The 20242-nt window shown below is 31.6% G+C and overlaps 3 protein-coding genes across 5 annotated transcripts; 2 read left to right on the forward strand and 1 right to left on the reverse strand.

The window, feature by feature from the left end:
• The first annotated feature begins 1766 nt into the window (after positions 1–1766).
• tun (N-terminal glutamine amidase tungus) lies at positions 1767–7230 on the forward strand. Its single transcript, XM_089696614.1, has 5 exons — positions 1767–1964; positions 2044–2197; positions 2357–2505; positions 2709–2833; positions 3848–7230. The coding sequence occupies exons 1-5, from the start codon at positions 1855–1857 to the stop codon at positions 3955–3957; spliced, it is 648 nt and encodes a 215-aa protein (XP_089552740.1). The 5' UTR covers positions 1767–1854; the 3' UTR covers positions 3958–7230.
• On the reverse strand, positions 7224–15942 carry LOC149487903 (methionine aminopeptidase 1D, mitochondrial). 3 transcript variants are annotated; one of them, XM_089696611.1, is made up of 9 exons: positions 15809–15928; positions 15643–15721; positions 13059–13091; positions 12802–12952; positions 12475–12688; positions 12045–12236; positions 11542–11649; positions 10558–10711; positions 7224–7562 (listed from the first exon to the last, which is right to left on the reverse strand). In XM_089696611.1, the coding sequence occupies exons 3-9, from the start codon at positions 13060–13062 to the stop codon at positions 7372–7374; spliced, it is 1014 nt and encodes a 337-aa protein (XP_089552737.1). In that variant the 5' UTR covers positions 13063–13091; positions 15643–15721; positions 15809–15928; the 3' UTR covers positions 7224–7371. The 3 variants fall into 3 exon arrangements, with proteins under 3 accessions (XP_089552737.1, XP_089552739.1, XP_089552738.1); XM_089696613.1 differs by lacking the exon at positions 12802–12952 and having other exon boundaries at positions 15809–15942; XM_089696612.1 differs by lacking the exons at positions 12802–12952; positions 15643–15721; positions 15809–15928 and having other exon boundaries at positions 13059–13353.
• Positions 15943–16602: 660 nt separating this feature from the next.
• Cdc2rk (cyclin-dependent kinase 10) lies at positions 16603–20189 on the forward strand. Its single transcript, XM_089696610.1, has 8 exons — positions 16603–16763; positions 16838–16956; positions 17035–17107; positions 17316–17490; positions 17834–18036; positions 18745–18972; positions 19498–19716; positions 19932–20189. The coding sequence occupies exons 1-8, from the start codon at positions 16754–16756 to the stop codon at positions 20117–20119; spliced, it is 1215 nt and encodes a 404-aa protein (XP_089552736.1). The 5' UTR covers positions 16603–16753; the 3' UTR covers positions 20120–20189.
• Positions 20190–20242: the final 53 nt, after the last annotated feature.

Below are 20242 nucleotides of genomic sequence, written 5' to 3' on the forward strand. Positions count from 1 at the left end.
ATAATTTTCGGTAGTTATTCCTTGCCATCTATAAGCCGCGTTTCCATCTGCAAGAAAAGTCCGACAGTCTGTCTGACAGCAGCTTGCAAGTCTACTTGCAGGTGGAAACGCGGAATAAATTAGACTTGCAAGCTACTGTCAGACAGACTGTCGGACATTTTTTGCAGAAGTTTTCTTGCAAATGGACAGGCGGCCTTAGTCCTTACCACATCATTACACTTTTTTGAATATTTGGTACCTACTCTAAAGGATAAATATATTAGACAGTTAAGTTTACTTAATGATCTAAGAGCATAATGGATTATGGAGCTGACAACACTTTTAAACTTAGCTTTCAAAAGCGTTAGAGCGTTTTCACATTATCCGATCCGATATCGGATATCGGACGCCGATAGCCGATATCCGATATCGGATACAATTTGCCCTTTCACATTGTCCGATAAAATCGTTCCGATATCATCATGAGTGTTGCCAGAAATTTTAAGAGAAAACTAAACTAAATTGCCAGTTGATAAAAAAAGGTATAATTAAAAAAAAATCAAATGATAGATCATAGTTGTACATACATTAATAATAACTAGTTACGTTAAAAAAAACAACTTCAAAAAAAGAAAAGTAAAATGTAAAAAATATTTGATATCATTAATTACTGCATATTATTTAGATGTGCTATTTTTACTAAATAGTTTTGATATCGATCATTTGTATAGTATAATATGTTAACACATTATAAATTAAATAAGTTTATATCAATACCTACTACAACCTAGTATTAGTTAATAGTTTTAGTAATACACATTAGTAAAATACCTTTCAAAATCTATTAAATCTATTTTTAGCAAGACATACCTAGTCATTTAGTCATTTTTTCACTATATACATTTAGAAAATATTAAAAGTTCATGTAGTACCTATGATAAATTTATTAAGTGATACAATCTTTGTTCACACTTTCTTTTCTTTTTCTTATTACACTGTAATATCCAAAAATAATATTGTCACCCGTTCAAATATATTTGTAATATGATTGTTGTACTTAATTTCCTGTAAGTAATTTATTATTTTATTGTCATAAGCAATTATTTTACAATTAAGAGTTTTCAAACTTTGTATTCTTTGTTGTAAATTCAAAATAAAAATAAAATCGGTGTGAAATATCCTTCTTTTTTTGAAGTCGGTTAAAAACAAAGCACTCATTGACAACAATACAATAAACAGCACAACCAACATCCGAGTAGGAGGAGGAGCGAGGAAGAATGAGTTAAAATAAAGATGATAGGCACGTTTTCGAAGATAGATATTTGAATTTAAGAACGCAATATATTTTTGTTTACTTCAGCCAATTGCCGTATATTTTTATACGGTAATTAAAATAGCTGCCGTATAAATTGTATTTTTAATGCCTATAAATACTTTAATGTGTGTTTTCTTAAATAAAAACGGTTTCTTTTAATAGAAAGGGTTTTAGGTTAAAGCAAAGGATTTTTTAAAGATTTAGCGCCCTATAAATGACTGAAAAACACAAACTAGTGCTTTTTTTTCTGTTGGTATACTGCCTTTTCGAAAATTGAGTTGGTAACACTGAACATTATCGTCCGATAGCTCACGGGCATATCGGTGTCGGCTCCGATATCCGATATCGGACCGGACAATGTGAAAGACAGGTACATATTTCATACATTTTACTTCCCTCCGATATCGGATATCGGCTATCGGCTTCCGATATCCGATATCGGATCGGATAATGTGAAAACGCTCTAAGAGTCTCTGTCTACGTTCAAAAGTCAAATAAAAATGTCTATGCTTGCAGATGCAAATTAAAAAAGCAACAAGAAACATTACAAATCTGTCAAAATGTCGGTCAACCAAATGCATCTCGCTAATATTGATACGAAAAAAAATGATAAAAATTTAAAACCTTTATTTCCTAAACAAGCGGAGTGCTCTTATGTGTCCTGCTATTGGTATGTATTTTTTTTATTCAATACTTCCGATGTTTAAACATAAAAAAAAAATATTTTATTTGTTATTGCGGCATTGCAGTGAAGAAAATGTTTGGAAGCTTTGTCAAGATGTATCAGTAAGAGTCCCTGAAGAATTGGATAGATGCTTTGTTGTTTTTATTTCCAACCCTTGCCGCACCGTCCCCTTGTGGAAACAAAGGGCTGGGCGCGAAGAGGATCGTCTCGTCATATGGGTGTGCACAAAGCTATTTTACTAATTAACAACTCCTTGAATTACATATTCAATTTGCCTTCAAAATAATAGTTAACTTTTTATATTTTATTATTAACAATATTTTATTATTTATGAACGATTTGAAATATTGTTACTAACTCCAAAATTTTAATTACAGGATTATCATGTTATATTCTTATATTCCATTGATTCAAAAACATGCCTTGTGTATGATTTAGATTCAGAGCTTCCATTCCCAACATTCTTCCACAAATATGTCACAGAAACCTTCCGTACTGACCAAGTACTTAAATCTGATTTTCACAGGTAATTATAGTACAAAATTCAATTACATAAATTCTTTGTAATTTTTCACTTATTACTGAGTTAATAATTGTTCCTTTAGCCTGTTTTTTTATATAGTCATATAAGTATGTAACAGGTTTTTTATATTAATTATGTTACAAAAATAATTTAAATATTTGATAAAAGAAGTTTTTTAATGAGCTAAAACAATTCCAATTTACTAGGTTCTTTAGAGTGGTGGGAGCAAAAAGCTTTTTGCAACATTTCTCTTCGGACAGACGTCACATGAAGCGACCGGATGGATCTTGGATTAAACCTCCACCACCATATCCTGCTATAAGTACCTCAGGTAATAAAGTTTTATTTCTTTGTTCATATTGCATACAAGAATAATTTTATTCTTTTATTGTATTTTGTGTAGCTTTAATACTTAAGTACAGTAAAAGTTCCTTATTCGCGGGTAATAGGTTCCGTAAATGTGCCGCGAATAGAGAAACCGTGAATAAGGAATGGTAATTTGTATGGGGTTATAGGGAATACGTTCTTAGGTGACGAAATAAAAAAGCAAATACATAAAGAAACCAGTTTAATTTAAGTTTTTGACCAAACATATTTATTAATTACCATTTAATTAGGTACTATCTTCAGGTTTAGGCAATGGCTTGTCACTTTTTACTCGTTTTTTAGTCGACATTATAAATTCGTAGTTGTAGTTCAAGCGTTTACTAAGGATAACGAATGGTTTTTATTTAGGTAAATACATATATTATGTATATACCGATGTACCGATTCGATCCGCGAATAAAGAATTTTAGGCAGCGAATACAGGATTTAGGTCGCATATTTTCCATCCGCGAATAGTGAAACCGCGAATGAAAGAAGCGCGAATAAGGAACTTTTACTGTACCTGTTATACTGTTAAAATAAAGTTTTTTAAACTTACAAAACAATTTTAAAATTTACGTTTTTTCATTTGATATATTGCAATAACAATAAAGTATTTATCCATAATTCTATATCAGTTATTTTTTTTAAATAGGCATTTATTTAATTTTTCTTTTTTATCAGTTTTTTAATAAGACTTACAGTTATAATATTTCTAGCTGTGCTCTGCGGTTTCACCCGCATTGCTCTGCTCCTGTTGGTCTTAGCGTGATGATATATAGCCTATAGCCTTCCTCAATATATGGGTTATCTAACACCGAAATAATTTTTCAAACCGACCAGTAGTTTTAGACTGAGATTAGCGAGTTCAGCACTAACTCTTCAGCTTTAAAATATTAGTATAGATAGCTTCATCACAATTTCATATACAATTTTTTTGTATTGCACAAATATATCTTCACTTGAATACTATTTTCAGCATCCACACACAATTTAGATGAATACATTAACATGGACGCAGACACTGGCCCAGGACAGGTTTTCAATCTCACAGATTTTGTACAACGATTCTATAAGATAGACAAGTGAATGTCCAAATAATATGTTAGATAGATAAATATTATTTATAAGCAAATATTTTGTTGCTTGTTTCATTGATTATGTTTTAATAATCCTTAATTTTTTATATTTCCTATAATGTTAACATATTTATGTTGAAGTATTAATGGATGTTTGAACTTAGTTGGGCTTAAAGTGCTTTGATAATATTGAATGTTGAATTTGATACTACATAATATATCAAATATAAATCTAATATAATATTTTGGATGTTTTAACATATAAAAATTCAAACATTTATTGATAATTTCAATCTGTTAATTTTTTCTTTACTTTTTATTGTTAGTTTATTCTACGAATATATATTATAGACTAAATTTACAAAACTCCAAAATGTATATTTTGATTTCATTGAATAATTAAGTGATTTTTACAAGTAATAGCACCGATACTTAAATATTTTACTATTCACACCCTCAATATGTGATTTTACGCACAATCACTTATTTTTACAATAAAATATGTACTTGTATAAGGCCAGTCAAATTTATATATGTAGAAGTCTTATTACGACTTAAGTTAGCGTTATTAAAAAATCTTCCAAAAGTTAAAAAAAATATTTGTTATTGCATTTTTCATGCGAGTTATAAGCAAAATATCCTACATAGATATTAAAATGTTATATGTATTAAATCATTTAATATGCTCTGTTGTTAACTTTGAAAACAAATCGCAATTTCTCTTTAATAATAGTACAAGATAAATATGAATCATTCAAAAGCCTGAGCCTTATGTTGGACGGCTCTGGTAGCCCATTTATATACTAACATTAGAAGTACTAATTCGATAAATATGTAAAATATAAGCTACGTTAATATAATTGATGCATTTTCCCGTGCCTGTGGAAAAAAAGTGGATAAGATTAAGAAACAGAGAGACCTCTAATTTGAATCGACATCTGATTTTCTAAGGACACATAGTATGTTAAATGTTTATATATTCACAAACTAAAGAAAGTTTGTGTTCTGTCAAGGAAGAGTCAACTAAAATGCTTATTTAAAATAAAAATACTGTATACATGTGGTATACAATAATCCAAGGTTCATAAACCTTAAAATTTGTGTCGCATTTTACTCGTTAATTTGTTGGTAATTGCTATATTAGTATATAAGATTCAAACTTTATTATAATTCAATATTTATGATACTTTTTAATAATAATAGACTATATTATAATATGTTATCAACCAAATGTATTGCGTTAATTGCTATATTAGAAAAAAAATCCATATATAACTTGCCTATAAAGTACTGGACTATATTCCTGAGCAGAAAATTCGGGATGGATCTGTGGGATGGATGATATAGTTTCTTCTGCTCATAGACAAAAATAAGTTTTTTTTTTTATTATATGTTTGGCATTTTTGCCAAGTTTTTAGTAGGTACCTAACTATTGCTTTTTTTTCTTTAATATGGGCAAGTTGTAAAAATTATTTAAAATAAAATTAAAAACCATTAAACACAATATTCTTGTGCTTTAAATACATAATAAAATTATTCTAAAACAAAATATTACAAATATCGTTAAAAGTTATATCTAGAGTGGTTTGCTTTGCATGCTTTTGCAAGTTTTATATACTTAACGATATATTATATTAAAGCCTTAGTAAGTAAAAATGATAACAAAATATAATTAAATAATTTATAAAATACGGATATTGAGTTTTTTGGTTAAATTGTAATTGTAATACACGTCTAAATTTTTACTCGGTTCATGTTCGTGTCGTTGGTAATTTTCGATACTTATCACTTTGCGTGTGAATAATAGGTAAGCGAGCAATGGCTGTTTAACTCTAATTAAATAATTACGCTTTAAAAGTAAAGATTGGTAGATTTTTATATCGATCGCCCCAATTCTTTTACACCATTGTATTGTTTAATGTTTAATAACACGTTTGTTGCGGTTTACTAAAATAATAATTATATTCTATAACGTTAATTATATTGTGTAACCGTTTTAAACTTATTTGATTTATGTTTTGAGTGATAAAATTAAATGTTAAATAACTTGTAGTGTATAATAATATTATTATGATCGCGTGGTAGCTTTTGTATGTTGTTCAGATTCGAACTGCAAGTATACGATATCTGAAAGGTTCATAGGGATGCAATTATATTTATTGTATTATAATGTTATCACTTCGGGCTTCAGGGGAGTTCTGCATGCAGAAGCTAAAAAAAGTGGCAACATTGACCTAAATAAAATTGCAAATAAAACATGAATAAAACAGGCCTTTTGGAATTCGGATGCTTGTAGCTCGTATTTAAATCTATTTAATAATTTTGTATCGACTTTTATACACTCTTTTTATCCTTCCCTAGCACCCTTAGCGTTATAAATATCTTGAAATTATATTATATACCTACGTTTATCGCCATAAGTTATTAACTTGATACATATAAATTTAATATTATGTAAGAGCTTAATGATCTGATGTATTTCAATTCTAAAGCTTTTGAATTTTAAATAATAGCCAAAATTTAATAACTTTAATGTACAAATTTATTTACATTTTATCCAAATAAACAAGGTTTATTGTAGTTAGTTAAGTATTATTAAATATAGTACGATTTTTTAAAATTCTTAAGCAGTTTTATAATAATGGTTATAAGATATTATTATTCTTACACATTTATAACACATTTTCAATAGTAACGATACAATAATACTGTTAAAAACATAGATTTTCTAATAAAGTACGTATAATAATTTCCTTTTTAAAGCACCAATATTGATAATTTTACGAATAGCATTGAGTCTGCATTTATCTTATTTATTATAAAGTATTTCTACACGTGATTAGCGTTATATTTTCGAATTTATGTACTAGTCATTATACTGAAAGTTAAGTTTAAGCCATACACATGACCATAAACAAGTGTAGTCCTAAGATCTAGTCATCGATTCTTCTATTTCTACTCTTATGACGACTATCGTAGTGGAATTCTTTATTCGGGCGTGGCTGGATTCGAAATGGGACCAAGAATTGAGCATGTATGAACACAGTATCGAGATCGATGATAATAATTGAGGGGCTGTGTCGTCCCACTGGTTACGCCTTTGTATAATCACCTTACTATTAGTATTACACACTCAATCGATACCTTCCTTCTACGCCTTTAAAGTTTTATCTATCGACTGACAAGCCTGAGTGATAATGTGCTTGTGCTTTTAATGTACGAAGTTACATGTTTTGTTTTTTTAAGAATTATAATGCTAAAATAAAAAACGATTATAATGCAACAGGTTTTTTATTTACACCTTTCTACTTAATTATAATTTTTAGGACTAGATATTAAAGTTAAAAGCTTTTTTAACATCCTTGACCTTTTATTAAATTTTGCTACGACACCTATCTGAAGCTGTTGCATATTGCAGGTCTGGTTATCTAGTTAAAATTTCAGCTCCATCTTCAGTGATTAATATTGTGTGTTCGCATTGGGCTGTTCTGGAACCATCTTCAGTTATAATGGTCCAACCGTCGTCCAATATATATGTATTTTCCCGACCGTGCGATAAAACGGGTTCAATCGTGAAGGTCATGCCAGGTTGCATGAGACCGGGATATCTGTTCACTGCAAAGTTCAATAATTAGTAAATTAAAATATAATGTTTTGCTTCCGTTCACCATGACAACAAATGTATTGCTTTAATTTGCTTAGTCATTCTTACAGATATTACATGCCGTTAATGGAAGTAGGTCAACCTTTAACTAGGTAAATACTTTTCAAATTCCTGATGTACGTATTGTGTTCATGGTCATGCAACACTTGGTAAATAGTTCTGTAACTGATTATTACTATTTGTGTGGAATGCCATAATAAAGAAAATTTTAAACTGAAAAGTTCGTTAAAATTATGCCATTAGTTCTGTGCCTCCAGTGAATAAGGGAGTAAGACGAGTTATTCCCTTTGGTTTTTATTGCACCATTGGATTCAGCTCGTCAAAATACACAACATATCAAAAGGTCATATCTCTAGCTGCGTCCTAACCCATTTTTTCGAATGACCCAAACGGTATAAGTAGGGTGTGATTAACGGTATAAGTTACCTTATCCATCATTTTAGGCTATCGCAAAGGAACTATTCGTCTCGAGTCAAAAGTACCCACGAACACAAAGACGTATGTGTAGTTATACTTTTTGAATAAAGACTTAATTCATTTTGTTCCATCAGTCCTAACACTATCTTAGTATAAACGCATTTGTGTCATTTTTCTAACATGAGCATAAAGGAACAACTCTTTAAGTGTCATTGGTTCAAGTGACGACATGAGACAGTTTGGCATTAATGCCGTGTTGCTATTGGTGTATTTGAATACTGCACGGAAACAACACACACTATTCCTTATTATCTTTTTCAATAAATCTGCAACAACAAATCTTTATATTTTTTAAAAAAGGTATTTATCAGTTAACTTGGGATACTAATATATTTCTATGGAAATTAACTATTTTTTGCTAGATCTTAAAGATATTAAAAATACAGTTAACACGTTAACTAAGTGCATTTAATGATATTATACTCTTTGTTTATATAAATACAGAACGATAATTGAATCATCTAAAAAAAGCCAACAAAAATGTTAAACTTATATTTTCTTCTTATAATTGGGTAAGTTTTTAAAAAATAACTCGTTTTTAATATTTAAAAAAAAATTATCTAACTACAATAATCAAGACAATAATACTATAAAACTATAATAGTCGCATAAAAAAAAGTATTTATAACCAGTCTTGACAATTATGAATATTGTTTTCTCCGCATATAGCGTTTTAGCCACTGTGCTTTGGTAATTTGCCTTTTTTATAGGAAAAAAATCCGCAATATCGATACTTCTTTGGTCCTGCATTTTCGTAAACATTTTATGGATACTCTGGTACCTCATATTTTGAAAAAATTGGGCTATTGTCACGTAGAGTCTCTTCAAAGTGCGTGCCACAAGTCGTATTTGCATCCAAGGCACCTTCAAATCTGTGCTTAATTTTTTCATAAAATCTTTGCGGCTCATTGTTTTTTCTTTAGTTATCTACATTATTTTGATATTATATGATATAGAAATTGTTAAAATTCTATATCATACCGTAAAATATCGCCACTGACCACCTATAACTTTTCCTGTATTAACTGAACATACAGGGATATGGTTTTCGGGCTTCTCTTATCTCTTTATAGTGCTTGTATCCTCAATGTATACCAACCATGACATTGTGGCGTTGCCACTTTTATTATCTATATTTTATTATCTGTGGCGTTCCGAAACGGAACGCACTTGATCGAATTTTAAATTGATTCGACGATTAATTTTCACTAGGACAATAGTTAATACGCAAAACGCAATACGCAGTTGATACGTATTTAATACCAATACTCAATGATTGTCTCCTGCTAACCTGTACAGACTAGACTCATTGTGGTGACTGGTGAAACATTGTATAGCATTAACAACATAGTACTGTAGGTATTATTGAAAGATCGATTAAAGGTTTATTTAACAATCTACGACTTTCATTATACATGGGTAACAAAACCCCATAACATATTCGGTTTTACTCCGGACAACATCTTCAGCCACCCAATCCCCTTGCTTGAAGTCCAAATCCAGCGGAGGACAATAATCGTCATTTACTAAAATTGAAGGTTCTTCGTCCTAGTATAAAAGTTGTCTGGATCCCATTTTATACTCAATCTATAGAATAATACTATAGATATCATGTGAAACGTGACTTGGAAAAAAATTATTCCAATAAATCACAAAATAAAAATTTGAAACAATCTTAAAATTTACGAAAAGCCCAATTATACGTCAAAATGACGCACAACATCCTCTTTACAACCAAATGGCAGAATTTACCTGGATGAGCCAACTATGTACTGCTAGGTCTCGACGGCTAATAAGTTGGTTCTGGATTTTGCAGCGATTCGATGGTAAATATAGAAGAGTTCATACGTCAAATTTACGTAGATGGGACTTCTAGGGTTAAAAGCATAAATACCTAAATGTTGTTTTGTTTTTATTATCTAATAACGATAAAAAAAACCGTTGATTTCATTCGTTTTTCAAGCTACGTGCATAGTTTTTCCACTAAAATGGCTCAATTGAGTCATAAAGTACACAAATTTCAAGCATAATAAGTCACATCATTTCTATAAAACCAAAACTGGCAATAATATAAGTCGTGTTGTGCGATTATGAACATAGTGCATAAGGGCATAAGTCGTTATATTGCAAAGAGTAAAAAAAAAAAATATGTGAATACATTGAGTTATTCCATGAAGTACTCGTTCATAAGGCCACAACTACAAAAAAACACGAAAAAAGTATATTTATGGGGTTGTTACAATATGTGTTCATATGTAAAAATATAGTCTAACATCATATCTTACACATACAAGCTTAAAATTTTGAATTAATAAAGATTTAGTATTGATATATAGTTTTTTGTCTCTCCTGAAAAGTGCTGTTTTTGAGTTATTCCCTTATTCACTGGAGGCACAGAGTTATAAAGTTAGGAATAAAAATAAATATTCTACTACTTATTCAACAAAAATCAAACATATATGTACTTACAAATATGAAAGATATCTGGCGGACCGTGGAAGTATTTACCAATCCCATGGCCAGCGAAAGCTGGTAACACTGTCAGGCCCTTTCTTTTTGCATGTCTAAATATCCTTGACCCTATGTCGCAGAACGGCACGTCAGGCCCGCATAACTTTATTGCCTGTAGACATAAGATATTACATATTTAAATTTTTTAGGGTAGTTATACGACTTTAGTCACGATACTTTAAAACATATTATGTTCTATCTGTGCCAATTTTTACAGAAATTTCAATTCATACATCTGCCATCGTCCATCGAAACTTACGTGGTTATGAAAATTTAATAGGATGATGGATGAATTGATAAATTTTTACGTGTGTTTTAATAGCGTGAGGATTTAATCACGCCCGCAGGATTACCCTGTTGCGGAAAACTATTGTTGCTTTTCCTGTTATCCAGGATATCGCCCTACATCCCGCGAGCGTATTTATTTGTTTATTTAACATTTTATTGTGCAAAAAAAACAAAATATACATAAAGGTTACAAAAATAAGATTAAAAAAAAATTATTATATAGTATTCTAGGCATTGATGTACTCGCACGAAAAGAGCACTTGCGGATGCTATGCGTGCGGGGCAATCCCGCGTGTCATTATTTCTGCAAAATATATATAAAATGCCCTAATTCACGATTCAAAATTATGCATTAGCATAATATTATAATAGATTAGTAGTGCCCTGCGGTTTTACCCGCAGTACTCCAATCCTGTTGGCCTTAGTCGTGATGATATATAGCCTATAGCCTTCCTTGATAACTAAATGGGCTATCTAACACTGAAAGAATTTTTCAAATCGGACCAGTAGTTCCAGAGATTAGCGCGTTCAAACAAACAAACTTTCCAGCTTTATAATATTAGTACATATAGATTAAAGTTATTCATTCTTGTGATTGTGATTTATACACAACATTACAAACAATTAAGCATACTCATTGATTGAGAAACTTACTTCAAAAAGACATTCTTCAGTTACTGCAACTAATTCTTGGCCTTTATCATCAACATCACCAACTAAAAATGTTTTAGAGCAATCACCATGGTAGCCTTCAAAGAATACCTGCAATTGTACATTACTACTATAATAATTGAATATGTTTATGAAGTCAGGTAATTGTCTGGCTCACATAGGCAAGGTAATCCGTTTTATGCGAAAGTGAATTCTTGATATGGCTGATTATTCTACTTTGTTGTAATATATAACTTTATAAGGACTCTTTCAAGGAAGGTAATGCAAGGCAACCTTACAAACAATATTATTCTCAAAATTACTTGTCTGCAATTACAGTAGTAGATAAGCCAGTTATTAGTACACAAACATATATGAAGCTTTTATAATATTTAAATATTTTTGTACTTAATGGTTCTGTTTTTCTGCTTTTAACCTTCCGAGGCATGTAAATAGCAATAGGAACTTAGATAAAAATCTCAACAGTACTTTTCAATGATACTCACTGTAATATCAACATTTATAATATCACCATTCTGAAGAGGTCTCAAGTCTGGGATACCATGTACGGCAACATTGTTCACAGATGTACAAACACTTTTGGGGAACCCTTTATAATGTAACGGTGAAGGATATGCCTCTGCGTTTATTATAAAGTTATGAATTAAGTCATCAACATCATCAGTTGTCACTCCTGGCTGAAAATATAAATGTATTTTTATATTTTCTGTTTAAAAAAAATCACCAAATGTTTAGCAACACATTTTGAGATTTTTTAGAACTTAAGAACAGTTTGACCAATTCTTTTTTCAGTTTTTTTTTTAAAGAACAAGGAAGGTACTTATGGAGAAAAAAACACAGAAATGGGACTGTTGGGCAGAATGGAGTTAGTAAATAGTATTTATTTTTAAACAAACATGTTATCAATATACCAACCTGGATAAATGAATGGGCTTTATTTAATATACTTGCTGCTAATTGACAACTCTTCCTCATACCATTTATTTGTTCCTCATCTTTTATTTCCGGTCGTTTAGGTATTGATTTGGGTAGACCGCTCACATAGTCTGGTTTGACAATATGCTGGGGTACAAATCTACTAGGTGTTGTTTCCACAGGTAAAACTTTTTCATATACACCAAATCTCTTTCTAAGTCATGAAAAAAGGAAAACATGAAAGTAAATAACAAATTTTTAATTCAATTTATTATAAGCCAGATGTTAATCTCAGTGAAATACATATATTGAGTGCAATAAACTTACAATAATTTCTTCTGATATAATGGATTTAATACTCTAGGTACTCTCATCTTTGGGTTTTGACTAAAAGGGTCCAAGTCTGGGATATAATAAAGCGAAATATTTATGGAAATCAATACTATGGAATTGATCACACTTCTTCTAAATGTAGGAGCTAAAATTATAAATTTATCTCTAATTATGCATCAATCATCAAAGCAATAATTATTATAATACTGTACTTCAATTTGTTAGTTTATTGATATCGTTATGTATCTTACACATGAGTTCTCCAAAATCGTCCCACTGGTTTAATCATCTCGGCTAAACTGTACATTATAGGGCGTGGAGTTGAGAGTCGTAATTTTTTTTGTGGTTAGCTATTGTCCTATGGAACCTAAATCTGAAATTTCACAGCGCGAAAACTTTTTGTTTTTGAGTCACGAATTTTTGAAAATCGGAAAATTTTACTCCATTTTATCTTTGAAACGCGAACTTACTGTTATGACAGTGTCAAATTGACCTACAGCGATTGTCAAACGCGTTTCATTTCAGGTAAAACATTTCTATCTAACAAAAAAAATATTATGTATAATTTTTTTTTATGTATGAAATTTGTATATTTTTTAACAACAACATTAAAAATAATTATTATTAAGTATAGTTTTTGTAAAATAGATTAAATAAAATAAAATTATTAATATTCGCAATTTATAATTTAACAAAAATATTAATCGAAGTGTCTAGTAGTCCGCTAAACGGATGAATAAAATAAATTAGTCGTCCGATGGTTGGACTAAAGCAAAGGGGGCGCAGGACTTTTGATGGAGTTGGTGTCATTTTAACACCTATTTATTATTGTTTTATCGTAAAGATAACGCTAATATAAGCATGTTTTATAGGAACAACTTTTCTCTAAAATCAAAAATGGCGGAGATATTCACCCTCAATTTGTTAGGTTAGGTTTAGGTTAGGTTAGCCTTTAGGTTAGGTTAGGTTAGGTTAGGTTAGGTTAGGTTTCTTAAAAAAAAACTACACAGAAATAGGAGCCCCGCGAAGCGGGGCTCCGTCGATGCACAAAAAAAAAATCAAGTTAGGTTAGGTTAGCCGTTAGGTTAGGTTAGGTTAGGTTTCTTAAAAAAAAAAAACTACACAGAAATAGGAGCCCCGCTAAGCGGGGCTCCGTCGACGCGCAAAAAAAAAATCTAGTTTAGGTTAGGTTAGCCGTTAGGTTAGGTTAGGTTAGGTTTCTTTAAAAAAAAACTACACAGAAATAGGAGCCCCGCGAAGCGGGGCTCCGTCGACGCGCAAAAAAAAATCAAATACCTACCTATAATACGTGCGTCAGTTCTCTAAAGAAACCCCGATAACCTAACTATATAGATAAATAGATGTTATCGGACGATTAAATTATTTTATTCATCCGGTAATCGGACGACTAATTTATTTTATTCATCCGTTTAGCGGACGACTAGCGCTGTCCAATATTAATTGTACGCTTTGTACCGTGGAACAAAACAATAACGACGTCATTTTCAGTTACCGTTCGTTTGCCACCTTTCAGTCGAGATCGTTTCGTGCGTACTCCTGTTAAGCCCTAAAACTGTACAAAACTATTAAACTTTTACTTTTAGCATACAAATAGGTAGCGAGGAGCGAAGCGACGAGCGTGTTAGGTTAACATTTGAACTGCTGCACGAGCCGAGCGAGCGAAGCGAGCGTGCCGCGGCAGCGGCCGGCGAGTGCCAGAAGCGACTTTAGGGCGATTCCCACTCAAACAAAAAAAAAAACTACAGGTCATACTAATGTCTATTACATTAAATCTGTCATATTTCAAATCAAAGAGCTAATGCAATATTACTAGTATTGAAAACTATTATTGTAAAGTAATAATTAATATTAATTGCTTCAGATCAATGTGGAACTGGAAAAAAATACCTAAAGCAAAGGGGGCGCAGGACTTAGAAAATTTTTGATGGAGTTGGTATCATTATAACACCTATTTATTATTGTTTTATCGTAAAGATTACGCTAATAAAAGCATGTTTTGTTGGGGCAACTTTTCTCTAAACTTGATAATTACCAAGATACATGACGGATTGTAAAATGTAAATTTTTTCAATGATGGAATATTATGTATTCAATATTAAGCTGCGAAAGTCCGAATCTAGCTAAAAAACGTTACGCTAAAATAAGCATTGCATTATCATAAGACTTGCCACAGAACCGAAGCTGTCAACCCCGAATTCCACGTGGTCTTGTTTGCCCTACCCCTAGAGTGTATGTAAAAAGCCGGAGGCGCGGAGGGAGAGCAGCCCTCGCCCGCCGTGACAAAGCTCGGGAGCCGTGCGGAGCGGAGCGGCTGAGGCTGGTCGCCGAAGGCGACCAATAAGCTGAAGCTGCGAAGTGGAGTACGGGCGACCGTGCTTTGTCACGCAAGGGCGGAAGGGCTGCACTTCCCGTAGCGCCGGAGCTAAGGCAGTGTCTGAGACAATATAAAAAAGACATGAGGAGATAGGGAAAGGGTTAGGTTAGGTTTTATCATCAATCTTTGAGGGCGAATATCTCGGCCATTTTTTATTTTAGAGAAAAAGTTTTTTTTATAAAACATGCTTATTTTAGCGTTTTGAATAAAAATTATGTATTTTATGATTCCTATACAATTTTCACTTTAGATCAAAAATTTTCTAAGTCCTTACTTTGCGCCCCCTTTGCTTTAGGCGGACCAAAACTTAATTTGTAAATATCTCGAAAACTATAAATTTTCGCGCCCCCCCCTTTACAGGGGAAGTTCCTAGTACCCACCCCCCTCTCTCCACCCCCCACTACCCCCAAATTCCACGCCCTATAATGTACAGTTTTACCATCATCTCCGAAAGTGGCATTATTATGAATTGAAATATATTATTTCGTAGTATGTAATTTTTTATTCAGCATTGTTTATCTGCAATTTTAATAGTATTGAAAATAAAAGCTTTCCACGCGGAATATTTAATACATAGTAGTTAATACTTTGCATATTAGTGTATACCCAATAAAATTGTGCAGGGTCTGCAGAATATGTAGTTTTATAAGTACGTAAGTCAGAATTTTATTTTAAATTTGTATATTTTATTAAAATTAAAATTTTTGATATTTTTCATTCCGTTCTGTGATCTGTCAATTTATGAAGTGTCAGAAGTCATTTGTCAAATGTCAAATAAAATATTGTATTCGTTTTCTTGATATGGCAATGAGCGAAGTCTTTTTGCCTATAATATTATCATAAACTAGCTGTGCCCCGCAGTTTTACCCGTATTGCTCCGCTTCTATTGGTTTTAGCGTCATGACATATATCTAGACTATATGTTGACCTGTTACTAATATTTATGCCAAATTTGCAGTAAAGCCACGCACCGTGTACATTTTGAGTTTAGTCTGGACATATTAATAGGTACGTATTATCAAAGCCCAAGATAACAATAATTGTAGATAGCCTCGAGTATTCTGTTAAAACCCCAGATAAAATAACATTGAATGCAGTTTTTACTTTCCTTACTATGTTATTCGGATAATATACATAATGTATTCTCCATATTTAGAAGAAATAAGTACTATAACTACTAGTACAGTGGTTTTCATACTAAATAAGACATTAAAGCGCCTATAGTTGTTTTTATTGTTCTGATCAAGGTTCTGATATGTATTCTAATTTTTTAGGAAATGTTCCGTAAAAAATTTATTTGGTTCATTATTTATGGTCATATTTTGAAGTTGTTATTGTTAAGCTGTGGTTAAACTCTAGAATCTTTGACTTTCGCGTTTGTTTACAAGTTTGAAGTTTCTTGGTTTCTTCATTCTTGTTGTCAAGTGTTGGTCCTATTTGGTCCTATACCATAAACCGTACGACAAAAAATAAGTTTACATATTATTCACTACAATAAAACCATATAAATTAAATCTTGTACACCTACCTGGTGTATTGTTTCATATCAAAATGTCTCAAAGTAAGTTCATCAATTTTACACACATTTTTAATTCGATACTAGATTGCTCCTTATTTACTCAAAATTTATTACAGACTCAGAAAAGCCCGTTGTAACTCAAGATGTGTCGGATCCGACGGGTCCTGCAGCTCGAAAAGGAGTTCTGATATCATTTAGAACCGGCAAGACAATGGAAATACCAGAAAAAGATATAGTAAGTTGAGAAACTTAACCTCTATATTTTGTATACACGAGTTGGAAGGAGTTTTAATTCATCTTTTAATTTCGTTAGTTGGGAAGATGCCGGTTTGTTGGTGAATTTGAAAAACTTAATCGAATTGGAGAGGGAACTTATGGAATTGTATGTGAGTAGTTCTTTGAATACCTATTCTACTTTTTCTTGGAATATCTTCATGAATGTATGTGTTATAACATCTGTATATATGTGTAAAATGTAAATGTATTGAATCAGTCTAAATATTAATGTGTGAGAAGTGCAATAGAACATATTATAATCAGTATACTGAATAAAGTATGTTGGTTTTAATTATTCATTTCGGATGTACAATACAGATAGAGCCAAAGACAAAATGAATGGAAATATTGTGGCACTAAAGAAAGTACGCATGGACGTTGAAAAGGATGGCTTGCCCTTGAGTGGTCTCAGGGAAATACAAGTATTGATGGCATGCCGCCATGAGAATATTGTTCAATTGAAAGAGGTTCTTGTTGGAAGGTCCCTAGAAAGGTATATAATATATGGTTTCTACATACATGATTTCATATCCATGATAATGCACAAGGCATTACATCAAATATACAAGGCTTATCAATACATAAAATTGGCATTAAGCTGATTCTGTGATTGTTTCAAGCAAGCAAGCAAATTTTACCTATTTACATGTAAGTATATGTACATGTAAATTGGCAAAATTTTAAATAGATATAATATATCTGACATTAGTTTATAAGTAACAATAGTTTGTTTATCTCATGCTCGCCATGAAAATACATAATATATACTTTTGATTATTTTTCATTTATAATCACACAAATAGTTTATGGAAACTAATACTTTATTATGTTTTTAGCATATTCCTCTCAATGGAGTACTGTGAGCAGGATCTAGCGTCCCTCCTTGATAACATGTCATCACCATTTACTGAATCTCAAGTGAAATGTTTAATGTTACAAGTACTGAAGGGTCTGAAATACTTGCATTCAAACTTTATTGTGCACAGAGACTTGAAAGTGTCCAACCTTCTTCTTACCGATAAGGGATGTGTGAAAATTGGTGAGTCTTACAAATATATTAATTACTACTACTAATTAATTTTGGTTCATACCAACTGCTATTGAGGGGCCAAAATATTATATTTTGCAGTCATAACCTTTTGGTGTCAATCTTTTAAAAACTTATGCCACAATTTGTAAATGTACTTTAAATTTTCATGGTCTTATTTTTCTGTTTTTTTTTTGCCAAGCAGCATTTATTAAAATTTAAATATATTATATAAATTAATAGCTGATATTCCAAAATATGTAAAAGGTGAAGAAGTCACCAATTATCAAAATATTTTTATTTAATAAATCATAAAAAAATACAAACAAAAGTTTTTCTGTGCACCAAGCCAATAACTACATACTATGCATCATATTTGAAATAAAAAATGTTTATGCTTAAAAATACAACAGTAAAAAAAATAAGTTATGAATTTTACCTTTAACTTTTAACAAGGGTAGGTAGATAAACTTTTGTGACGAGCCAAATTACTGTCCTCGCTGGGTGTGAGTATTATAGCAATATTTTGAATGTTATGAAATGCAAATAGTCTAGTAAACATAACAAGTAATAATAGAACTGAAATAATTTTTCACGCAAACAAATAAACAAACTCTTCATCTTTATAATATTAGTATAGATATATTATAGTACCTATATTTTAAAATGGTGTTATGGTAAAAATTATACTATCTCATTAAGTTCTATTTTTTTTTATAGCCGATTTCGGTCTAGCCCGTTGGCTAGGTGCTCCCGCTCGTTGCGCGACGCCACGCGTAGTGACCCTATGGTACAGAGCTCCAGAACTCTTGCTGCAATCGCCGAAACAAACACCAGCTCTCGACATGTGGGCTGCTGGGTGTATATTGGGAGAACTGTTGGCTAACAAGCCCCTGTTACCTGGTAGAACGGAAATCGAACAGCTGGAACTAATTGTTGATTTGCTTGGTAAGTAGTGTTAAATTACTTATTTTGTAATAAGTCAGTCTCTTATAGCCTAGAGCAGGTTAAAAGTTGTAAAGTAAAAGTTACTGTCTACGCCTGTTAATTTATTAAAGCAATCACGCGCTTCACTTGCATTGTTTGTCATTTTTTATTTATTGGCCGGGTAGAATGTATTTTTTTCACTTATCTAAAAAAGCTTTGTACAAATGGTGTGTTGGTCTCGAAAATAAATTGCTTTAAACGGAATATTGAGTTTCCCTAAAGAAATTCCAGTTCCCAAGCCTAAAACGGGAACAGTTACTTCAGTATTATTTTATTAAATCAAAGTTTTATTCTTAATACTAGTGGAAGTAGGTCTTACAAAATGCCTTTTATTTTATCAATTAGTTAAGGTTTAAAGTTTCGAATTGGTACTATTTGATTTGATAATTAATTTTGAAAAACGGATTTTACAGAGAAGAACTAAAATTTTCAACTCCTTTTTCTTGTCTGTTATAAATTTTGTTAACCAATTCTTTCCATTAACAGGTACACCGTCCGATGCAATTTGGCCCGAATTCAGTGCACTGCCAGCCCTACAGAACTTTACACTAAAGCAGCAGCCCTACAATAATCTGAAGCAGCGGTTCCCATGGCTGTCAGCTGCGGGCTTAAGGCTCCTTAACTTCCTGTTCATGTACGACCCTAATAAGCGCGCTACCGCTGAAGAATGCTTACAGAGCTCATACTTTAAGGAACAACCTTTACGTAAGTTTATTTTTACCGTATATTATATTTCATATGAATAGATTACAATGAAAATTAGAATAGATAATTCTGTAAGTAAATCATGTCCACATAAATTGGTTATATATGATAATATGGGAAGACATTTATTTATTTATTTATTTATGACACTTTATTGTACATTTATTTAGGTATTGAAAAACGATGTATTCCATAAACATTTTCTCCCTTTTTAGCTTGCGATCCGAAGTTGATGCCGAGTTTTCCTCAGCACAGAAATATGAAAGGACAACAAAAGGGTTCGTCTAACCAACTCAATATTCCTTTATCGAACTTGAACACGGGCGCGAACGACCAAACAAACAACTTGCCCGCTATTTCTGACTTATTGGGCTCTCTAGTCAAGAAACGAAGATTAGATTAAGTTATATTTAGTCGTACAAAACCTAGTTTATAATTTACAATTTTAAAATAAATGCAATGCCAGTGTACAATTATTGTTTTATTTTCACATGAACTTATCATTGGTAGAAATATAAAAATGTTA

This window comes from Colias philodice, chromosome 6 (genome assembly GCF_061535455.1).
Source record: "Colias philodice isolate Cphi_HAF_F1 chromosome 6, ilColPhil1 Martin Lab GWU primary, whole genome shotgun sequence".
In the NCBI taxonomy this organism is placed as follows: domain Eukaryota; kingdom Metazoa; phylum Arthropoda; class Insecta; order Lepidoptera; family Pieridae; genus Colias; species Colias philodice.

What these genes read in the sequence shown, in the direction of transcription:
- Cdc2rk (XM_089696610.1), top strand. An exon ending in AAATACCAGAAAAAGATATA is followed by an intron (nt 16,957 to 17,034) that starts GTAAGTTGAGAA and finishes TAATTTCGTTAG; the next exon opens with TTGGGAAGATGCCGGTTTGT. An exon ending in CTTTAAGGAACAACCTTTAC is followed by an intron (nt 19,717 to 19,931) that starts GTAAGTTTATTT and finishes CTCCCTTTTTAG; the next exon opens with CTTGCGATCCGAAGTTGATG.
- LOC149487903 (XM_089696611.1), bottom strand. An exon ending in CTGAAGAATGTCTTTTTGAA is followed by an intron (nt 10,712 to 11,541) that starts GTAAGTTTCTCA and finishes TTATGTCTACAG; the next exon opens with GCAATAAAGTTATGCGGGCC. An exon ending in GCCAGATATCTTTCATATTT is followed by an intron (nt 7,563 to 10,557) that starts GTAAGTACATAT and finishes TGAACTTTGCAG; the next exon opens with TGAACAGATATCCCGGTCTC.
- tun (XM_089696614.1), top strand. Translation starts at nt 1,855, where the DNA reads ATGTCGGTCAACCAAATGCATCTCGCTAATATTGATACGAAAAAAAAT. An exon ending in AGGATCGTCTCGTCATATGG is followed by an intron (nt 2,198 to 2,356) that starts GTGTGCACAAAG and finishes TTTTAATTACAG; the next exon opens with GATTATCATGTTATATTCTT. An exon ending in TCCTGCTATAAGTACCTCAG is followed by an intron (nt 2,834 to 3,847) that starts GTAATAAAGTTT and finishes TACTATTTTCAG; the next exon opens with CATCCACACACAATTTAGAT.